The sequence below is a fragment of the Periophthalmus magnuspinnatus genome, chromosome 8, assembly GCF_009829125.3.
Source record: "Periophthalmus magnuspinnatus isolate fPerMag1 chromosome 8, fPerMag1.2.pri, whole genome shotgun sequence".
NCBI lineage: Eukaryota > Metazoa > Chordata > Actinopteri > Gobiiformes > Gobiidae > Periophthalmus > Periophthalmus magnuspinnatus.
This window is the reverse complement of record NC_047133.1, coordinates 26133390-26155393: the sequence shown is the minus strand read 5'-3', so window position 1 is coordinate 26155393 and position 22004 is coordinate 26133390. Positions and strand designations below refer to the sequence as shown.

General features: G+C 39.1%; 2 protein-coding genes across 2 annotated transcripts in view; one reads left to right on the top strand and one right to left on the bottom strand.

Annotated features, from left to right (window-relative positions):
• prkar1b (protein kinase, cAMP-dependent, regulatory, type I, beta) overlaps positions 1-5091 on the bottom strand; it is a 48664-nt gene extending 43573 nt beyond the window's left edge. The window contains exons 1-2 of the mRNA XM_033971328.2: positions 4973-5091; positions 3784-3969 (exon numbers count right to left, since the gene is read on the bottom strand). Coding sequence (XP_033827219.1) covers positions 3784-3957 — 174 coding nt within the window. The 5' untranslated portion in view covers positions 3958-3969; positions 4973-5091. The remainder of the gene's footprint in view (positions 1-3783; positions 3970-4972) is intronic.
• A 394-nt stretch (positions 5092-5485) lies between these two features.
• LOC117375113 (dynein axonemal assembly factor 5-like) lies at positions 5486-21822 on the top strand. The gene is made up of 13 exons (XM_033971370.2): positions 5486-6031; positions 6176-6360; positions 6447-6571; positions 6743-6861; positions 7885-8117; positions 8427-8651; positions 13346-13489; positions 15077-15245; positions 17037-17184; positions 17634-17784; positions 18706-18862; positions 18957-19148; positions 21312-21822. Exons 1-13 carry the CDS (start codon positions 5491-5493, stop codon positions 21467-21469), a joined length of 2547 nt encoding a protein of 848 aa, XP_033827261.1. The 5' UTR covers positions 5486-5490; the 3' UTR covers positions 21470-21822.
• Positions 21823-22004: the final 182 nt, after the last annotated feature.

Below are 22004 nucleotides of genomic sequence, written 5' to 3'. Positions count from 1 at the left end.
TAATTTCATATCATATATTTCAACATCAATGGTCCTGTCCAACAAAACCTACAGAACAATAGAAATATATATATATATATATATATATATATATATATATATATATATATATATATATATATATATATATATATATATATATATATATATATATATATATATATATATATATATATATTATATATATATATATATACATATATACATACATACATATATACATACATACACATACATATTCCTCACATTTGCAAATTAATTGAATCATTTATGGATGCTGTTACCTGTTGCTCCTGTCTGGACAACACTTTCCCGCTCCAGTCGCAAAAAGCATGTAAGTGAACCAGAAACAACAGGGCACTCCACGGGCTCACACAATACAGGACACACGCTAAAGCACACACTGGTAATGAAGCATAGAGCGCAGATCCACAGGCCCAGCTAACAGTCCTCTCATCACTGTGTTCCACACCATTACAGAGCCACAATACACACTTCGGCAACACGACTGGGGCATTAAAACTGAACTGTGTGGTTTATAAAACTGCATTATAGGATAGTCTGCTGCCACTATACGCTGATTTGGAATTGGGCAGTTATTTTGTTGAATGCAAAATTGACATTGCCCAGAGACTTACTTAGACACTTGATTGTTCTGCAAGGTAAATTATGGACATAGTTAGCAAATACAATTGAAACGCAAATGATCCCTCAAAGACAAAATACAGACTTCTTTCCATCCACATATTAGGGTATGCATTAGAACGCTGCCATTAGGGTCATTTCTGCACTTAAAGGGGTTAGGGGTCTACAGATAATAACATCAAATACAAGTGCTTTAAAAAATAACTTTAATGTTTTATGAACATTTACTCTTAATCTAAAAGTTCCCTAATTAGAATAGTGGTCTGACTAAACTTTACTAACCATGCACACGTCTTTATGATGGAAACTAAATCTGTTTGGGTTATTATCAGGGACTGAGTACTCAATACATTGAGATAACTAAGCTAACCAAGAAGGACCACCAGGGAGTCATATGTTGGGGGTCTGATTAACCTAAAGGGACCGAGGTGAGCTGAGAACTGCTGTGCTAGGCCCGTGTCACTGCCTTGACCCCTGACTGACTTTGACAAAATACTTAGCGCTTAATACTTAGAGCAGTGTAGCCTTGAAAACAATGAGGCTGACAGCAAACAAATCATAAGGTAAAAAAGGGAACATGATGATAGAGCTATGAGAGGACTACTACTACTACTACTACTACTACAGAGAACACTACGTCACTTCACAGTTTTGTCAATCACAGTGAGAGGATGAGTGGCCAGATTTTTTATGTGTGTGGTGACAGCTGAAACACATCTCATCTTACATGGGCAGGAGATAACAGCAGCTGATTGGCGAGGAATTCTCCCATAGTGCATTGTGATGGGGCCATAGAACCAGGCCCATACTTGTGTACTTTATGAATCTGACAAAAACAGACTTGCTTCATGGCATCCACATGCAATTGTATGGTCAAATTTGCCTTTTTACACAATATTCACCCACAAAACATTTTCTTATTCCAATATTACTTAATAGTACTAAAATATGTCAGAACCAACTCTGGCTTAAGAGGGGATGAATAAAATATAGCACCAAAAATGAGTAAAGGAGTTACCAGCAGCCATAGCTCGTACCACTGTTTTGATGTAGCAAATGATGATGATGACAAAAAAATTTTGGCAGAATTGCAAACACATTACGTTTTATTTAATCAACAACAGGAACCAAAGCCAGCAGCAGCAAACATCTGATGCCAAAAACAGTGAGATGATTGAATGGGCCTTATTCATCTAAACATGTCCACTGGCAGCTGCCAGCTGGACATTTCCACAACTTAGATTATGACAGATATAGCTGATGTTTGCTGTGAATCTGTGACAGGGATTTGATTTTGTGACCGCTTCAAGAATCTTTTAATTCTAATTCATTTAAAAATAAAAAAGTGTCAAACTGATGGTTTTGAATGAATATGTATTGTCTCAACACTCTGTAAACCTGGCAAAGCTAAAGATCAGGGCAGCAGTTTGAAGTGGTGTGGTGGAGATCAAAAGCATCATTGCCATGCATAAATACACAGGATAAAAGAGAGCAGGCGCCTGTCATTTTCCCATTGACTCAAAGACATGCTATTACATTCAAACAAAAGCCAGATAAACAGATGATTGGGCATGTTTCCCTATGCTTGTGGCTAACCTCACAGCAGACAGTTCCAAAAGATCATGTGATCCAGACTCGGATCAGACTTGAAATTGGGTTAGACAAAGGAGGGGGCAGAGCTCTACTGCTTTTTGGCACAACAACAAACAAGCGGGGAAGATTGGGTGGACAATACTTTAACAAAGCATTGTATTTCTCAATTAACTGTAATGCATGTTTTACAGCAGACAACACTGACTATATTATGTCATATCAAACACGTATCGTTAATCCATGTTAAATAATAACTACAGAAATGATCAACTATTAAAAAGTTACCAGTAAAAACATAGCTAGAAGGTTACACATCTGCTCTATCCCTGATCAAGACTTGCCTCTCCTGATTATGTGGTAATGTGACTGTGGTGGTCAAGAGGGTCAGTAGAACACACATCTGTCACCCAGAAAAACTGTGGCCTGCATGAATAACGCACAATAATGTAATGCAACTTTTAATATTATTTACAAAAGTGCTATCATTGAATTATTATTGTCTTAGTAAAAGAGTGGAACATGCAACCATGCAGATTCTGTAATACAATATATGAAGTAGTACATTCACAGCCACTGTTATTGACTCTTATTAGTATTCTGACTGCCTCACTTTGCAGCATAACACTCTCCTGTAACAACAGCAATAGATGTCCTATATCTCAGCAGCACTGCTCAGAGCTTGTTCCAATGGTCTGTCTCTTTGGCAACAGAGATGAGACCGTTAACACACAGTGAAGAGCTGACTCAAGTGTCATCAACAGAGCCTTACCTTCAGCGTACACCTTTTGTAACACTTATACTGGCAATATGAAGCATCACTGAAGAGCATCCAGGAGCCTGGAGAAGAGCCACTGCATGCCCAGCCCCAAATGGTTAACAAAAGGATGAGTACAGACAAAGCTTGGATTGTACTTTATTCCTAAGATGTGTGAAAATGAAACTTATGACTCTCACATGTCCTTACACACACTCAGCAACTTCACATAAATACAGGTCCTGAGGGCAAAAGGCTGATAAGCTAGAACCTCAAAATAATTTTGGTGCTTTAACAACTGCAGCTTCTGTTCTTGAAACCAGCCGAAAGCACCATTATGTACACCTTTGAGACCCATTTGAGATCATGGTGAATGAGTAGATATCATTCTTCATTGTTCAAATAGATCTCATGATCTGCTCAGAAGCCAACTAGCACTGTAGAACCTAAAGGCAATATTAACGCATTTTATTGTAATAAAAATATTTGCTTTTTTGGGTAAAAATGCTGTCAACATCAAGAGAACCACCTCTCTTGGGAAGAATAACTTATAATCAGTACATTATTATATAATTTATTGCGTTTTTATCTGCACCATGGAAGACTGAAGGATTCATTTACAGTCAATGGCAGGAGAAATATTTATGCCTTTTGTAAAAGAGTAAAACTGCCAGAAGAATTTAATTAGTTTAACAGGCTTAAGTGCACAACAAACCATCTTAAGCTAACAAACTTAAGGTAATTTCATACTGAAAGATTCCAAACATTTAATTCAGATCAATAGGACCAACCTTCTCCAGCTTTTCAAAATGCTCTCGCAGAAACTTCATAGGACGCTCAGGCTTAGCGATGCAAAGGTTCACAATGCACTCTTTGAGGATCTGCTGGATGTTATGCTTTTGCACGAAAATCTCACAGCCCTTCAAACTCTCGTCTTCTTCCAGAGTGGAGGAGGAGGTGGCCATCTTATTGTATATCTGTGTGACAGTAGGAGAAAACAGGGAGGACCATGAGAAGAGGGGTGGAACAGAGACAGTGTTAGTATGGGAAAACATGGGGACACAAAGGACAGAGTCTGGGAAAAGGAGGAAAGGACTTGATCTGGAAAAGAAGACCTCTAAATGGACACTTTTTCTGAAAGACCTTGACTTTCTGCTGTGTAATTGGGTGTAATGCATTCATGGATTACAGCTTCCTGTTATATGCAACATTTTAAGGACTTTATCATTAAAAAAATATATAATCATTTGTTTTAACAGTTTTTTATTGTACATTTTTGTATCAACCTGGATCTATGGATACTATAAGATGCTGAAAAAAGTAATTACTAATATGTAATATCTATATCACTAATATGATGCCAATGAAGCATATAATCTAGCGATGCTGTGATTAGAAAAATGCAATATACAATACTATATACACATAAATAATTAGAAGTTTTGATTTATAAGTGCATAACATTGTGATAACTTTTTTTTTTTTCATTGTTCAGTGTATAATGGATACATATTTTGTTGTGAGGATGATGATAAATACTGCAGTAGAGCGAATTATGTAACATCGCAACGTTATGAATGTGTTGCTGGTAAAAATATGTCTAAAAGAGAAACAAGTGCACTGCAGGTGCAGATGTCAGATGAGATAGGCTGCTACCCTTCTCTACTTCCTTAAATGCAAGTAAGCTAACATGACATTGTTGTTGCATATTAATGCAATCCTGTGTCAGAAAAAATCCAACAAATGTAGCTTTGTTCGCCTAATATTTAATGCTTATGACCCAATGTAGGGATGCAAGATAATAAACTCTTAAAACATAAAGATGCAGTTATACAGTGGCTAAAACTAGCCTTGCTAACCTTACAATAACAACAACCAAATCACAGCAAGGGTGCATGCTACGACTAGCGCGACAGAAACCCGATGTTTACGCATGTATAAGACCACTGAACTGTATCCATAAACAGGTGTTGTCCCTACCGTTTGTGTTGACTAGAGGATGCTCAATGCGCAAACCCGTCGCTGTAGGCTGAGTCGAGATGCCCTGATGCTGCTGCTGCTCTGCCTCGATCTGCCTCTGCGTCAGTCCCAATGACGTCAGTGTGTCATCCTCCCGCATCCTCCCGATCGACCGCAAAGGCGCTCTTGACCACACGGGCCCCACCATGGCTCTATAATAAGAGCTTAAAAACACATAAAAAGTATTTAACAGAATTTATTTCTAAATTTCACAGTAAAGTTCTGCTACTCAAGCTATTTAACTGTAGGCAGAAATTGTAAAGGCAGACAGATTTAGTGGAAAAAGAGAATAATATCGTAAACGGTATGTATAGACTGTATAGATGAATGTCACAGGGGGTTGAAACCCGCCTCACATCATTTGAGGGATTTGTGAAGTGTTGTTCATTGTTGTTGTAAGTAAAGTTTGAGATTTTGAACAGGAGTTACCGTAAAGCAGTCGTTTGTTTGTCGTACATTACTGGTTACCACAGCAACACATGGCAGCGATGGCGGCAGGAGAGGAGCACGCTTCTTCCGAGGTGGTTTTGAGAGGACTAACTCGTCATTTAAACTGTCTAAATGAAGACAACAAGGCGACACGAAAGCGTGCTATTGAACAAATCAAAAAGGAGACTATTGACAAAAATCTTTCCAGCGACGTGTTACATGAGGTGTTTACTGTCCTGCTAAAGCCTCTGCTCAAATGTCTGTCTGATCCCATGGAGAGATGCAGAGAAACGGCTATCACGATGTTATCCGAGTGTATTCGTTGTGTTTCAAAGCCGGAGGAATCGTTACCTTATCTAATGCCGTGTTTGGCTCAGCGGTTTGGGGAGAAAGACATTCTGGAGCCCGCGGAGGAGCTTCGCCTATCGGCTCTAGAAATGTTAACTCTGACGGTTGAGGTGTGCGGCAAACACCTTGCACCTTATTTGAACGAAATGATTAATATACTCCAGAGAGGCATTGTCGACCCTTTTCCGGATGTAAAAAGAGAAAGCTGCAAATGTACCATACATTTTGCTAAATGTGTGCCAGGTTGGTCATTGTTGACACTCTCTGTTGCTATGGTTTCAAGGGTACTCTCAAACCTCTTTTGGGTAAAGTGAGAGGTTTGGGAACATGGGGACAATAACAAATTAATAATAATATTTAAAAAAGAAGTTTTCTCTTTCCCTGCAGAGCAATTCCACATGCAGGCGGAGAGTCTGGTGAAGCCTTTAATGCAGACAATATCTCATCAACACTCGAGAGTGCGAGTGTCTGTTATTGAGGCCACAGGGGCAGTCATTCAATATGGCACAGGCAAAAATGTAAATGATGTTGTTTCTCATCTGGCACAGAGACTTTTTGATGACTCTTCACAGGTAATTTTCATTTTGTGCAGAATTAGTATGTTACCAGATTGACACTTCACTTTATTACACATTAACAACTTAACTTTGTGTTCCAGGTAAGAAAAGCTGTGACTGCTGTAGTAGGTGACTGGCTTCTCCACCTGCCAGATAGATACTCATACTTTCACACACTTATCCCACTTCTTCTTACAAACACCAGTGACGAGATACCCGAAATCAGGTAAAAATATCATTTATTTCATTTTTTTATTACAATAGTTTTTGGGGTTTTTTTGTTGTCAGTTTTGGTACATTTATATTACATATGATGCATAGTGTAGGAAATCGACATATTTATCATGTAATAAAATATACCTTGCATCCAGTGATGGTACGTTTGTGATGTGCACAGACTTCTAGCAGCTGATCTTTGGAGGCAAGTTGGTGCTCAGTGGGAAAAGGAGAATGAGGAAGATATAAAAGACAAGATGGACTTCCTCCTCACCCCACCTCCCTTTTATCCATCAGGAGGTAACTAGCTTAAGTGAATTTTATTTAGTTCACTATTATTGTGTTTTGTTTTTTTCACAACAATTATAGAATATTTGTAAAGTTATTAAAGACTACTGTGTAGGTATGGCCCTGTGCATAAATGTTGAAGCTGCACCTAACCTTAATTCTATTGTTTAACTGAGCTGAACTCAATCTAACGTCTGTCTTTGCAGACATACATTTAAATAGTATAGCTGTAGTAGCTTTAATTGCTCCACATGCTACTGTAAATTATCTGTATTTTATTGCTGTTCTCGTTCCAATGTACAGTAGACCATGTTATATACTTAGTTTGACAGGCTAGTATTCAGTGCAGGGACTGGTTTGGAGAGATTGATTGTCTGCCCCAGGGCCCTAAAAGTGGATGAACTCTTGAACAGGTTCACTACTGTAGGCTAGTATGAAAAGGTTAATTTCACGAGTTGTGTTTTTGTATTCTCAAACCCTCCTTTACTACACATGCAACAATACTTAATACATCTTTGCCCAGGGACAGAAAAAGAAAGAAATCTGGCTTATGTTTTACTTCACTCGTAAATTTGCTGGCCCTCCCAATGTGAAGAGGTCACTGTCAGCAGTGAGAAACGACCAGGGAGAAGCTTGTTTTGTCTTGTCCTGTTTTGTCTCCTTGATTTATCTCTTTCCTTTTCTACTCTCAAACTTCCCTGTTTCCTTTTCATTATCTCTATAAGAAAAAGAAAAAGCCAGAGGGTGTATAGTACTAAAATAAATTTTACTCATACCTCAAGCTAACAGTTATAAACCAGTTAAATGGAGGTATTGTGCAAAATTTACTTTTTGAGCTTTCTACCAGATTATAGATCTGTTTCTTTATCAAAAAGCAACGCAGAGTCAAATGTTTAATTTATCATTTCATTTCTGCTGATTCTGTGAATTGAAATTCTTTTGTTGTTATGTCCACCTATCTGTCCTTAAGAGCAGATTTCAAGTTTAAATTGTACATTATGTACATGATGCACACTGAAATGTTGTATGTTGCAGTGGAGCGTCCTGGACTGGGCTGTAGAGAGCTTGTCGTTAGAAACCTTGGTAGACTGGTACCCGCGATCACCCATGATATCACTGATTGGCTGGTTGCTACTCGGGTTCGAACATCACAACTGCTATCTGTGCTGCTCCTGCATGCAGAAGACCACTGCACACAGCACCTCCAACCTTTGCTAGCCACACTTTATAGAGCCTGCACAGACACAGAAAAGGATGTCGTCAACAATGTAAGTAAATGCTATTTTACACATATTTTTTATCTCTGTGGTGACAACATTTCATCTGGACTTGCTATACCTGTCCGTGACCCAAATCTCTGACCACTGCTAGACTGATTTCAGGACACATCTGTTGAGCTCTGTGTCAGCACACGAGACTGTTGTTCTCATTTTACTCTGGGTCAAACACAGCCCAAGGACCATGGATGCACCTGTTTATACTGGGTCTTTTATAGATGTACCAGGTTAAACCATTGTTTCCTGTTACTTATATCCTTTTGCTATCTCTTTTTTTCTTTCTGTCCACATATACTGTAGTGTCTGGCAGCTGCAAAACTATTGGGAACATTTGTGCCTCCTGCCGTCTTCCTCAAGTTGATGCTGTGTCATGTGACATCCCCCTCCTCTGCCTCTCATCCTTGGGCTCCCCTCATGGTTCTTGCTGCAGTATTAGGAGGCTGCCCCAAGCCTCTCCTTAAACCTCATCTTGAAGAGTTGACCAACACCCTAGCTCACCCTGACGTCTGCCAGGAATATCAACAGGTCAGAAGGGATTTTAGTTTTGGAAATGGGTAAAGTAAATTGCATAGGGTAAGGAGAACAGAACAGGTCAACAGAAAATGGTGGTTTCAAAAGATTGATTGGTAGTCATCAATGTTAATAATAATATATTAGAGTGTAAATACAACTCTATATAATAGATCTTTACTAGTCACTTTACATTTTAATGCAGCAATCATTCAATACTCTCTGTGGTAAAAACACCTCTGGGAGCCACAGCTGTCTTGGGGCAGACTAAACAGACTTTGCTGCCACTTTGAGTTAGTTGCCCCTGCACCTCCAGAACGACAACTGTATACACATGCTCTTAGCTGGAATGAAACCACCAAGATTCAAGTTTGTGGGCAAATGCTCTACCACTCACAATTAATTTAATGCAACAAGTTACCTCCAACAAGTAGTATTTTCTACACCAGGGCTAAAAACAGGATGAAAGAGTGACTACATCTTTAAGTAAAATAAATCTGAATATATCATAGTAATTGCTACAGCAGTGCCAGTAACACAGAACCAAAAGATAGTTGTTTTTTTCCCCTCATATCTATCTAAGTCTATGCCTAAAAAGCAACCAGAATGATCTGTATGTTCCATAAATCATAATTTATATTGACCATGTTTTTGCTTGCAAGCATTAAGCAAGTTTCTTGATAATTTTGATGTGTAGTTTTCTTTTCAATAGCACCTCTGTGAGCAGTAAGTTCAGCGAGTTTGCTCTGGAGTAGATGCTAAGTTGGCTAAAATGACACTTTTCAAACAGTGTTTAAAAACCTCTCTTCCCACGTGTGCTGCTCCCATAAGACTGCATAGTACTCCAACAGAAATAACTAAGATGCCTTCTTCAAAAACACTGGAAAATATCACTCACATCCTCTTTGCTGTTCTATTTTCCTAAAACATGTTTCCCTTCACAAAATATTTTCAGATTTGCCTGCCACTAACTCACCTATACCACTGACCCAACATCCCTCACTGTGGGGCTTTCAAGAATTTCCCCTCAGAGATAATAATAACATAAATCCTCTAATTCCATGTGACCTCAGCATGGCTCCAGTCACCTCTGCAAATAGACGAGGCAACACAATGTCTGTTTTTATAGTTCTATGTAAGGTCGCACAAAAAAAGACCAGAGTTCACCACCTTTTTTTTCTTCCTGTCTCACTGCCAAGGCCTTAAAACAATCCCTGAAATTTCAAAGCCTGTCTGCTCAAGCCCATGTGATAAATGGGAAAGGAAACTGACCCGCTCCTCTGTTCTCTTGTTCCAATCTAGCAGGGGTCATCCACAGAGAGGAATAACAGGACAGGATGGTCACACATTGTCACACAGATGGATGCAGACCTCTGTTTCCTCTCTCTTGATCAGCTGTGCTGTTCATTGAAGGCTGTTGTGTCTTTTATGGCTGGTCATATGTTTAGGAGCACGCTCTAAAATGCACCTGTGGCATCTTTGATAAGAAGTTCACTGAAGGTAGCTTGGTCAGATTGCTGAGCCAATACACATAGGGGCATCAGTTTAATGTTTTCTATTAACCTAATTAACCACATAGAGCATTAAATAGATTGTATTGATTTTTTTGTGTGTAAAAAAGTATGATTTTTGCCCCACTACAGATATATTGTAAAAGCAGGTAAGATATGAGACTGATGTGTGCTGTCTACATCTAATTATAAATGTATTTTTATTGTCCTTGAACTAGGAAGTAATGCTGATGCGCTCTGACCTCTGGAAGTTCTCGTGAACAATTAGTACAGTGCCTTTAACACCATTATGTTAAAGGCTGACTTTTTAAATGGCTCTGTGAAAGGGAACACCCATACTGCTTTTCATGCAAGTACATTACGGAAAATAAGTTTCTCTATCTGTGCCAGTACTCAGCTTAATATAAAGATACTAACTATTTCTGTTTTCAGTTAAAGTGATTATGCTTCAGATTTATGCAGAAATCATGTGATCATCGTATTGTGCAGGCCTAACCTCAGAACACTGCGCACTTGTTTGGTGCAAGCCTATTTATCCACCTGATATGAATTTTATTGGGCTAAATATTTCACCTGTTGTCCCATAAAAGACGGACGAGGATGGCTGTAAAACAATTCAAAATGTCCATGTTTTATATCAGTTGTTTTCTTTTAATAAGGAATAAGGAACTTAAAATATGTGCACTCTGATCCAGCTTTACAGAGCTATGTGCCATATGAACCAGAGGCAATGAGAAATAAAAAGCAAGGTTTGACTTGGATAAGATGAAGCCTGTTAAGAAATGAAATATAAATAATCTTCAAAGTGTACAGAGATGGGGGTGGGACTGCAAGGCCCTGTGGGGAGTTTGAGGAACAAGCCGAAGCACAAGTTGTATCTAGAAGCTGATATATGCTGCAACTTAACCTCTATGGCTCTTTCATGTCACTGTTTTTATTATTTGGGTGGGGAAAGCGATGACTTAAAACAATAAATGACAGATTCTTGTTGAAGATTTTAAGAATGTGAGGTAGAATAACAGGAGAGGCAGTGTCAGACTGTGTTTGGACATAGCCAGATTAGTGCAAAATGGTTGTTTGCTTTTCACTGATGGCTAGATGTTACAGGAATGATTACAAAGCGGATAAGCAAACATGAAACCAATACACCTTACTTAGCGGTGTGCAAGGTTTGTGTAAAAAAGCTTATAAATATATGCTGTATGAAGGAACCAGGTCATGGAAAATAGGGAGGATGGTAAATTACCAGGTATTTGTACAGCCATATTTATGTAGTTTGAAAAGTACCAAGGTGAGTTATTGTTAAAATAAATAGTTGCCCATATGATGGGCAACTATTTATATAATGATTACCTTTTCATCTTGTTAAGCTAAACATATCTGAGAATTTTTTGTAATTCTCAATATGTAGACATTTGGGTTCATTCATGTGTGTGCTGGCATGCCTGGGTTTTATCGGCAGTTACAAGTGCATATGTCTCCCTTATTGACTGAGCGACAGATAGGGAAAGGGGAAGAAAGGCAGGTCATTACCTGACGACAAATGGCCAACTGTTTGTTTCCCTGTTACCATGGCAGCCGTAATTGAGGAGTGGGCTTAGATAGCTATTCATACTACTACTTTTACTACTGCAACTGCTGCTGCTACTACTATTGCATACTACTACTACTACTACTACTACGCTTGTTAATAATAGTTATGGTTTAAGATCCTAAAAATTGGGATAAAGATTATATTTTCTAATAAGGTGAATAATTTAGGAAAAAAGCATTTTTTTATGTTTTAAAATGAAAATTTAATCTACATAGTGCAGATGCATTAACATTGGAAATCACTCAACTCAAATAATTGTGGACAATGAATGTATTTGTCATCATTTAACTTTTGATTTTGATTTGCTGTTAATCTTGCAGCCCAATTTTAAAAGTAAAAAAAAAGTATGTTATAATAATGATGCAAGTTATGTACTTACATTCCCTACCTGGAATTGCTATGTATGTACAGGTAATTGATGAATGCTATGAATGGTGGACACACTTTGTAACAAGCTTGAGAAGCGTGCCCAGACCAATGAAACCAGGTGTACGTTGCCTCGCTCCAGGTGTCCACCTTGTCATTACACTGTAACACTTTTTCCGTTCTCCCTTTTTCTCCCTGGACCAGCCCTAATGATTGTTTTCCAAGTGTTTGTAATATGCGTGTGTGCCACTACTACATTATGTCTGCATGTTCACGTCTGTCACTGTATTTCCACTACTGCCTACCATAAGGCCATAAAATGTTCAGATCACAAGCTCAGATTTCCCTCATCAATAATGGGTAATGTATTTATCTTTTCTCAATAACTTTAAGCACATTGTATTGCTTAATTCTGTATCCTATAATAGATTAAATGTCTATGCATCTTTTGGAATTTGTTAAGAACATTACTGCGATGTTCCTAGAAATTTAAAACATTTGCAAGTTTGGCCATTCCCTTGCAGACTAATGCCAAACTCCACTGTTCAATCTTGAGAAACATGAATAGTGCCCCCCAGTGTTGGATAGACTCCAGTGGCTGTGTGAATGTTTATTGAATGGCCCTCCAAAACCAACTCCTCATCACTAGACCAAATACCTGGAGGTGTTTTACTCTAACCCCCTCCATTATAAATACACACACAGCCCCCTGCCCAAGTTTACCTTCTAACTACACCCTTCGATCCCTTCTCTTCCAAACAACCCTAATAACAGGCCAGACGAAAACCGGAAAAGGGGCCACGATCCCAGTAATGGCATGGAAATTAGCCTGAGCCTTAGGTCTTTGTCTAAACATGACCTCACCACAACACCACAACACTGGCTGACAAGTGACTAGACTAGCACATTCTTCTCAGCTGGAAAGTTTAAATTGCTGTTAATGGGTACTCTTTTTCCCTTTTAAATTGCTATGCACAAATTAATAGTGGCTCAAACTAATAAAAAGACCGCAGACCTCCACTAAGGCACTGTCTATACTATATCTATCCAGTATTGTTAAAGATATGGGTCAGGGTCAGTTCTTATTTGAGCCACAAAGCTTATATCTTTTTATTTCACTGTCAGTAATTGTTCTAGTATCAGTTAGTATTTTTTGACAAGCCTACTCACAATCATCAACATAATTCTAGCACTGTTTTTTTTTAATAATTATTATTTTTGGCTTCTTTTTGTCACAGGCTATGTACTTGGAGCAGCTGTTGGCCTGTGTGGACGTCCTGTTATATCAGTGTGATTCTGAGTGCACTTCTGTCAGTCTGCAGCTCCTAAAAGTGTTGGTCACAGTGCAATGCCTCTCCACAGAGCCAGAACTCACTGAAAAGGTAAAGAAATCCTAATCATAAGTTAACTGTTTATTATTAGGCTTCCAGTTATTAGCTGTCGAGGGTCCTTTTAAAATCATTCAAAACCATTTTATTAGGTAGGACATGTAATTGCTCCTTTGCCGTTCCCGTTTTAAATCTGGTGCAGTGTAAAAAGTGGGTAGGAATAAGGCAGGGTTAGCCACAGACAAAATAGTTGGAAATAGTTGATTGACTAACAGGACTTGTCTGATGACGCACACCTGCTGTGGAAAGCAGTCTATTTGTAGCTTATTGGGTCAGACTGCGCATACAAATGACCTAATAGACAGCAGGTAATCAGTTCACAGAAACAGTGACAAGTGATATTGAAGTTGCCGTAACTGCTTCTAAAGTGTCATCTCACTTCTCAGCTCTGTGGGAGGTTAATGACAGGGAAAGGCATTGGAAGTTTGGCCCAGATTTTGCCCAGACGCCGCTAGGGTTACCACTGTTCATTTTCGCCTGACTATAATGAGTGTATGTTGTGATACCATGCTGGAGAGGAGGCAGGGAGGAATAAATTAAAACCACCACGAGGCTGAGAATGGCCTTGGGTAGTCTCAGGAAGCAAAGGAAAAAAGCAAAATATGTTTTCCCAAAATAAAGGGGACAGTCTTTCCCATCAGCTGACTTGTCATGGTTCTCTAGCTCTCTTTAGACCCACGACTGACCCAAATGTCTGATTCAGCCTTTGTTTAGGTCCCTGATCATCCCTGAGGGACCATGAAGGAACTATAAAGTGCCCTGACAGGTCACTTTCCTCCCCTGAAGAGTTGGCTAATTATTTACTCTCCTATCTCTCATTCCTGCTCCCTTCCTCTCAGCCTTATTGGTGCATGTCTGTGTGGCTGTGTGTGGCTCACTCAGTTCCTGTGACTTTCTGACATCCTGTCTCTTAGTTTTTTTTGTTACGGAGTTGTTTTATGGTATGACTGTGTTATTTTTCCCATAATTTTACAATATGGTGTATCTCAAAGCATTTTGGCTTTAATATTCTATCTAAATATATGTGAAAATAACTCAGAATGATCAAATAGTGTTGCCTGGTCTGTTGGTTTCATGGAGAATTGGACAGGTTTTTAAGCACTGCCCTGAGTACAAAATATTGACCATGGGTTTGGTCAGAGTTATTTACCATATAAGATGTGTTAATTTCCATTTAAGATGTGTTCATTTTAGAATAATGCTAATGAAAGTCCCGAATTTCAGTGACAAATGTTCTTATCTGAATCTATTGGCTCTCTGGGTGGCGTTTTTGTGTGTGAGAAAGGAGGGGGCAGATCTATGTCATCCAAGCTGTGTTTTTTTTTTTTTTTGTCAGACGCCCTTATGTGAGTTTGGTTGCTGAAGTTTGGCAACCCTGGAATCAGATTACACATCACTGTTTGTTACTGTTATGGCTTCATAACACAGTTTGTCAGACTGTAACCTCAAATAATTGGAAGCTGGTCCATATGAAGTTGAGATAGTTGCTCTGAATTTGCTATTATACTTGTTGTGCATATTATTCCATTCTCTTCACCATTTGAATACTTTACTGTGTGTTCTTGTCCCTCTCCTCGTCAGGCAGTGGACAGTATGCATTTGCTGTGTAAGGTGCAGGGCCTGGACTCCCTACAGCAGCTCTATAGAGTCCACATGGAGCAGCTGATGGACTGGCTCTGTGCCTCTGTCAACAACTGGTCCAGTTATTCCCCGGAGAGGCTCCAGCTACATATCATAGTCACACAATCAGGTGAGAACTGCAGTTTAAACATGCAGATTGCCAAGCTAAACCAAAGGTGCTGAAGAGACACAAACAGAACACACAGAAGTGTTTTAATAGCATGTGTGTAATAACCAGCTCCTGATTTTACCACATCACTTTGTTACCTTTATAAGCTAGTTTATCTAAATGTGTTATCAAATGGGATATGCATGGTTTGTGGACATATTCTTACAGAGGCTGTCAAGACATAACTTGGTCCTGTTCATACAAGAATCCATCTATACAAGAATCGAAGTCAACTGAGCCAGCTGTTCTTCCAATAGTCTACATTTTAAGTAGTAGTTTCAGAATGCCAATACAAAAAATGATCACAAAGTTTAATTATCTTATTCTGAATCGTGGGATTTGAAATGAAAAAAAAACATGTCCCTGTGTCTGTTTGTTAGCTAGTGTCACCTTTCAAAGCTTGTGTGAGTCTGAATGTGTGTACAAAGCTATGACCCCATGTTTCATACTGGGGACCTCCTATTATCTCCCTCCAAAATATATAATCCTTTGTGATCAGCGCCTCATACAACACTTTCATCTTTATTTTTCTTGACTTGTGCTCTGCCTGGTACTAATTGACAGGGCTGCAGGGGACTAGCCTAATCCTCTAATACACACAGTGCAGACTCGATGAGCTAACTGGTCTGTCCATGCCACTGCTGCTCACTGCTTCAAAAAGCACAATAGCAGTCTGCTTTTGACCCTTCTCTAGATCAAGGTCGCTTTGAAGCCAAGGCCCATGTCTGTGTGTGTGGGTGTGTGTCTGCCTTACAACTATTACTTGTTTTGAACAGTGTACTAATCATCCTTTTGAGGAATAGTGTAACTTCTGCCTTTGATGACTGCATAGTTCAAGGAAATGGATCCTGAACAAGTAGCGGATTTTGCTTCTAAAAGATTGGTCATTCTGCTTCATCATGCCCTTTTAAAAACTGTTTCATGCCATTGTTTATTTTATCTGAGAATCCATATCCATTTCCTTATCAGCCTTTTCCTTATCCACCTTTTTTGTTTTATCAAATTTTATTGTCTTCATAATGGAAAAAAATACGTGATAGTGAAATTAAAAGTAGACATTCCCTTTGTGTAGTTTGAGGATAATTTTCTTTCTGTCTGTTTTTTATCTCATGTCACCTTTGGCCAGCCACAGGATTTCCTATGTCTCACGTCCACAGTGCACACCTATCACTCATTACACACAACTATTTATACCTCTGTAAACACACTGTTAGACTGTGTGGGTGTGTGTAAGCATGACCTAAACTAGGACTGGGACTGATTCTATTGTGTTTTTTTAACTGGAATTTTCACCAGTGTAGTCCCTGTTAAACAAAATACCTCTTTATGAGTCACTGTTGCCTTGGTCCTTGGTTAAGTTATAGTAAAGTTCACAAATTAACATTTTTACTTACAAACATAATAACAAAATGTATTTATCTAGGATATAAAATTATTTGCTTCATGATTGTAATAACGTACAGCCATATTTTTTTTAGCTTAATTACTATTCTATTTACAGTTTTGCTCACTTGTCTGTCCTCAGTTGATCGGATTTGTCTCTTTGAACAAACTGAGAATGACATATGGGCATACACAGACTGCAGCAGTGCAGAAAAAATATCCATGCCAAATGTGGCTAATAAACAATAACTCATGCCTACTGTCCATTGCATAAGTCTTCTGATCTACCAGTGTACAAAAAACAAACAGCACATAATGCTGTATTTGCCAAAATATTTTTACAAAATTATGATTTTTTTATTGTTGAAGGTCCAGTAATTGGCGAGTTTGTGAGCCGTTTGATGCAGATACTCCTGAACTGTCTTCAGCCAGAAAAAGATCCAGAGATGAAGATGACCATCCTCACTATGATGGCCAAATTACTGTTGGAGGCACCACACACATTGGATTCTCAGGGGTAAGAGTATCACCCGCACTTTTGGAGGTAACATATTTTAACTTTAACCTTGTTTTAACAATTGGAAAAGGAATACACACAAATGTGTTGAACTTTGTAGAGCAGCTTATGGGGGGTTTATGGGGTCCATCCTTTATGCCCTTATTGCCCTCTGAGGTCCAGTCCTCCTCAGCTGTGGGTTCCTCAGTTCAGGCTCAAAACTTAATCAGGGAATGTGTTCAGCCTGCAGCCCGTCCCGAAGTGAGGACAACAGCTGCTCACGTCAGTCAGAAATGCAAACATTGTCCACAGTGTTACCATGGTGACATTTTTGGGCTTGTATCTCTGGAGCTATCATTATAAAACTTCACATACTACATGTTTCTTGCATTTTTCACTGGATTTTTAAAAGCACTACCAACTGTTAATGCCTAAAATTCTTATTTATGCTGTTTTCTTATTTTCCACAGCCTTTTCCATGAGCATTCTGAGAAGTTTCTCTGTGACATCTTGCTCCCTAACCTGGTGTGGCGTGCTGGGAGGACTGCAGCTGCTGTGCGCACAGCAGCCATCAGCTGTGTCCTGGCCCTGCTGCATGGAGGAGCCATCACACCTGCACAGGTTACTTTCATCTCTGCATCACAGACGTGCACCGACCTTTTCATCAACCCCGTGAAGAGGGTGAAGACTTTGCTGACTGAAAGAGGAGTGATTCCTCTTGTTGACATTTAGCTTAGCTTTTGTGTTTAGATCAGTTGCTTCAAATAAATGTCGCACTTCAGGGAAATAAACTGTCCTCTGTCATGGTGTGTTGGCCAGCAGCAGGTAGCAGGTGCACACGAGGTCAAGCAGGTTCACATAACTTTGTCCTGGAGGAACAATGCTTGCCCTTGTTTAAAGCAGCACCTTTTAGCAGGACATGGCCCTGTGCACCTGCCCATCCACACGTATGCCCACTAACCGTGTGTGTTCAAACAGGCCTCTTTTCCAAAGTGACTAGGCAAAACTGCACGCCTTTGTGAACTGAAAAAGACTGACCCCATATATAGCAATACAGAAACGTGCATTACCTCAAGAGCCTTTGAAGTGCAGATCAGCATGACTGGTATAACACAGTCTACTCCAGATCTGTTTTCTAAACTTTCACAAAGACATTTAATTAAGTGGAACATTTCCTCGGAACTGAGCTAATCCATTTCCACTTCCATTTTCATCTTTGCATTATCACTGATGTCATTCCTAAGAGCCAAGGCCAGGATTCCCTTTTCTCTTTTTAACAGCTGTTTTATATTGCTTTGTTACAATACAGTCAGATGTTTTCTCTATCCCACCCTGACCAGTGGCCAGTACATTCACTTGTGCCTTGTTTATCAATTTCCTGTCAGTTTGATAAAGACATTTGGACCCAAGTTATATTGTACCTCAGGTGATATTTTGTTTTACTACAGAATGTTACACAATAGTTTAAGACTCCTGGCTTCTATAATTGGCATCAAAGGTTTTATCCATATCATCCTCACTCTAAACCTAACTTAATTACAGGTGCTGTGTGTTGAGGAGAAATTGAGTCCTCAGGTGTTGTCAGCTCTAGAAGAAGACTCTCAGATGGCCAGACTTTTAGCTTGTCGCTCTGTGTCCTCAATACTCAGACTTATAGGACCAAGTCTGCACCCTGAAGCACTGAACAAGATTTATCCTGGTAAGTGACACCTGTAAACAAAGAAGAATCACTTGTGATTAGTCCCACTTTTAGTGCATTATCTGAGCATGTTTTGTTTGTTTTTTTGGTGTAGAGCTGCTGAAGCGTCTGGATGACAGCAGTGAGGAGGTACGTGCTGTGGCCTTGGAGGCTCTGGGCCTGTGGTTGTGCGGTCTGAGTAAAGACTACAGCCCAGAGCTGTGCACTCCTCATCTGCAGCTCCTCTTTCAGCAACTGCTCCTCCACCTGGACGACCCTGACAGCGCAGTGCAGGACCACGTATTGGGTGAGACTGACCTCAGAGATCTCCTGTTAATAAGTGAAAGTGTGCCAGCCAACTGGGAATTTGTATTAAATAGGAAATGTATTCATATTAACGTTTTAAAAGATAAAGACTGAGGAATTAGATGAAAGACAGTTTGAGGTTGATTTAATGATTTGCAGACCTTCTTGCTGCGCTGAAGACACTTGCAGGAGGTTGTGATTTCTCGGGTATCCTCTATCAAACGGTGGATTAATGCTCTGGCGTGCTGTCAGCAGATTTCCCCTCTCTTTTATTTCAAACATTTGCTAAACCATTCATCACAAAGAACAGCTTGAACAAGTCATCTGCCAAATATGAGATTTGTTCATAAAACCATTTAGGGTCTCACAGTTTGCATATAATGGAAAATATTTTTCCATGTCTCAGTGATATATAATGCTGAATGTTTATTTGTGTTGAACCTCGTCCAGTTCACCTGAGACAACTTATCAGTTTGGGGAAGTCAGAAGCATTTGTAATGGTCATGTTTTAATCACCACCATATGGGGTCTTCCCAAACTAAATTTCCCCCCAGTCTCACACAACGTAATCCAACCATCTTTTTTCTATCAACAGTTTTCTTCCACCTTATTCTGAATGGTCTGTGTGCAGTTGAGCTCAACTGTGTTTTAGGGATGTCTCAATGGAAAGTTTGAGTGGCGTTTCCTGAAGAGTGTAACAGGCTCGAGCAGCTCTGCTCTCCCACTCACTGCTCTGTTAGCTGTCATTACTTCTGACAGGCTGCAGGTGAGTGCTGATGCCTCTGCCAGGGGTCCTAACTCTTCTTCATAGCATCTCCTCATGGAATTTCCAGCCAATACAGGCCCTTAAGAAATCTATACTCTTGGTGCAGATTTCAAGCCCAGGTGAATGAAATTGATTTCCGCATCAGACTAACCTTGCAAAATTAATATTCTGAGAATGTTGACCAAAAAGGTCTTTTATTGTCACAAAATAGTAACTATTTGTTTGCAATAAGATCTTGTACTATGGCTTTGCTTTTTAATACACTTTAATACACTTTTCTTTGGTTTTGCTGTATTTCATCAAAGAGCGACTCATATATGAATCCTTTTTTTTGTGTATTTGAGTACTTTACACCGTAAAATACCTCTGTGAAACCAAAGAACTTTAAATCTTGCTGAGCTGAGTGATCATCTGTATCTGACAGTGCTACCAACCACTGGGCCACAAACATGGAAGCTTTGTTCTTCCTTGAAGCTGATCCCTTTCTTTGGCCTCATGGATTTCAAACATATATCTGTGAAATGGTTTGATGTTTACACACACACACACACACACACATTTTTTTCTTATTCCAAATTGTGGTGTGGCTACAGATCTTTCTTTTCCTTTTTTCTTGCCTATTTCTAACTTTTTATACTGAGCCCAGCTGACAGATTTGAATTTTTCTTTTACTCTGGATCATAGCTGGATGACTGAGGGATTACACAGACATTTTTATATCGAGGTTTGAAATGCCCGTTCATTTCACCAAATAACAAATCTTGCTTCTAGGTGTATATAGTTATAGTTTATTATATTATATATTTATTATATGTTTGGACACATATACTTGCTGTGCTTAATCTTAAATTGTTAGTTTATTGACATGAAAAAGAACAGTCCAGTGCAAGAGATCTAGTACAAGAATCTTATCTACCAAGTTAGGCATTCTTGACATGATGTGAATCCTAAATGTTGTCCAACACTGCCCCCTGCTGTCAGTGTACTGGAGAGTTTAAGTGAAATTCAAAGCAAGTACCGGTAGTTGCAAAATGACAAAAAAGTATTACTGTTAACTATGTACAGAGAATGCACAATCTTAGTGCACAGTAGAATCATCTTTAAATAACTCCTCCTGGCCAAGTTGCTAGTTTAGGGTGTGGAAATGCATCCCTCTGTGCTCCACTGCAGTTGGCTATTACTTGTAACTTGTTCTGTTTGAAGGATGGGGCAAATGCAGAGGACAAATTTCCCACTGTAGACAATTAAAATAAGACATTCTCAATTCAAGTAGTATCTTTACTATACTACCATAAGGCTTTACTCTAACCAACTAATTCTTATTAGAATGGAGGTAAAAAATAATTTATGGTATTTTTTTTCTAATTTGACCAGTGAATTTATTTTTTGTGTATGCAGATATATTGAAGAAAGGCTCCTTGGTGCACCCGTCCCTCCTGAAGACTGAGACTGAGGCAGTGAGAGGCAAACACAGGTGTCCGCTCTACTGTGACCGCCTGCTCCAGCACATCCACTCTGTGACCACTCAGCAGCCAGCTAGTAATAGCAGTGATTAGCCTTATATATGCTGTGAGAAGTATTGATCCCATCCAGGAAAACAAAATGCACACTAACTGGATTTGGAAATTAATGTTTGGCAATGTTTATCTATGTTTCAATACTTGGTAAATTAATGAATGCCTTTATCCTTTTGTGTTCCAATTTTATTCAATGTTTCTTTTTATTTGTATCTGTTATCTGGATTGATTATATAACCCATTGACAAAATATTTTTGTATTATTTCAATAATCTTATTGAAATTTTGTTTATTTCAAGTGCCTTTGTGCTCTAACCTTTGTAGCCTCTAGATGGAGCCAAACCAGTACAAGAGCAATGGTGTTGCTTCAAAATAAACCCTGTTTTTCTGTTCTTTCTTTGTCTGTTAAAATGCAGTCTTAAGTTTAATATTCGCTTGACCTACATGATCATAAATATGTGGTTTGTGGATGCTGGTATAGGTCGCTGAAAATGCGCGGATGCTGTGCGCTGTCCGTGGTGCTCTGTGCCACATGTTCACGTAGTGCACACTGCATATGGCTTGACATTTAACC

Bases quoted from the DNA above. Each gene is read 5' to 3' on its own strand.
- LOC117375113 (XM_033971370.2), top strand. From the start codon at position 5,491: ATGGCAGCGATGGCGGCAGGAGAGGAGCACGCTTCTTCCGAGGTGGTT. The intron at 17,185-17,633 runs GTAAGAGTATCA...TATTTTCCACAG, and splicing joins CACACATTGGATTCTCAGGG to CCTTTTCCATGAGCATTCTG. The intron at 17,785-18,705 runs GTTACTTTCATC...ACTTAATTACAG, and splicing joins GAGCCATCACACCTGCACAG to GTGCTGTGTGTTGAGGAGAA.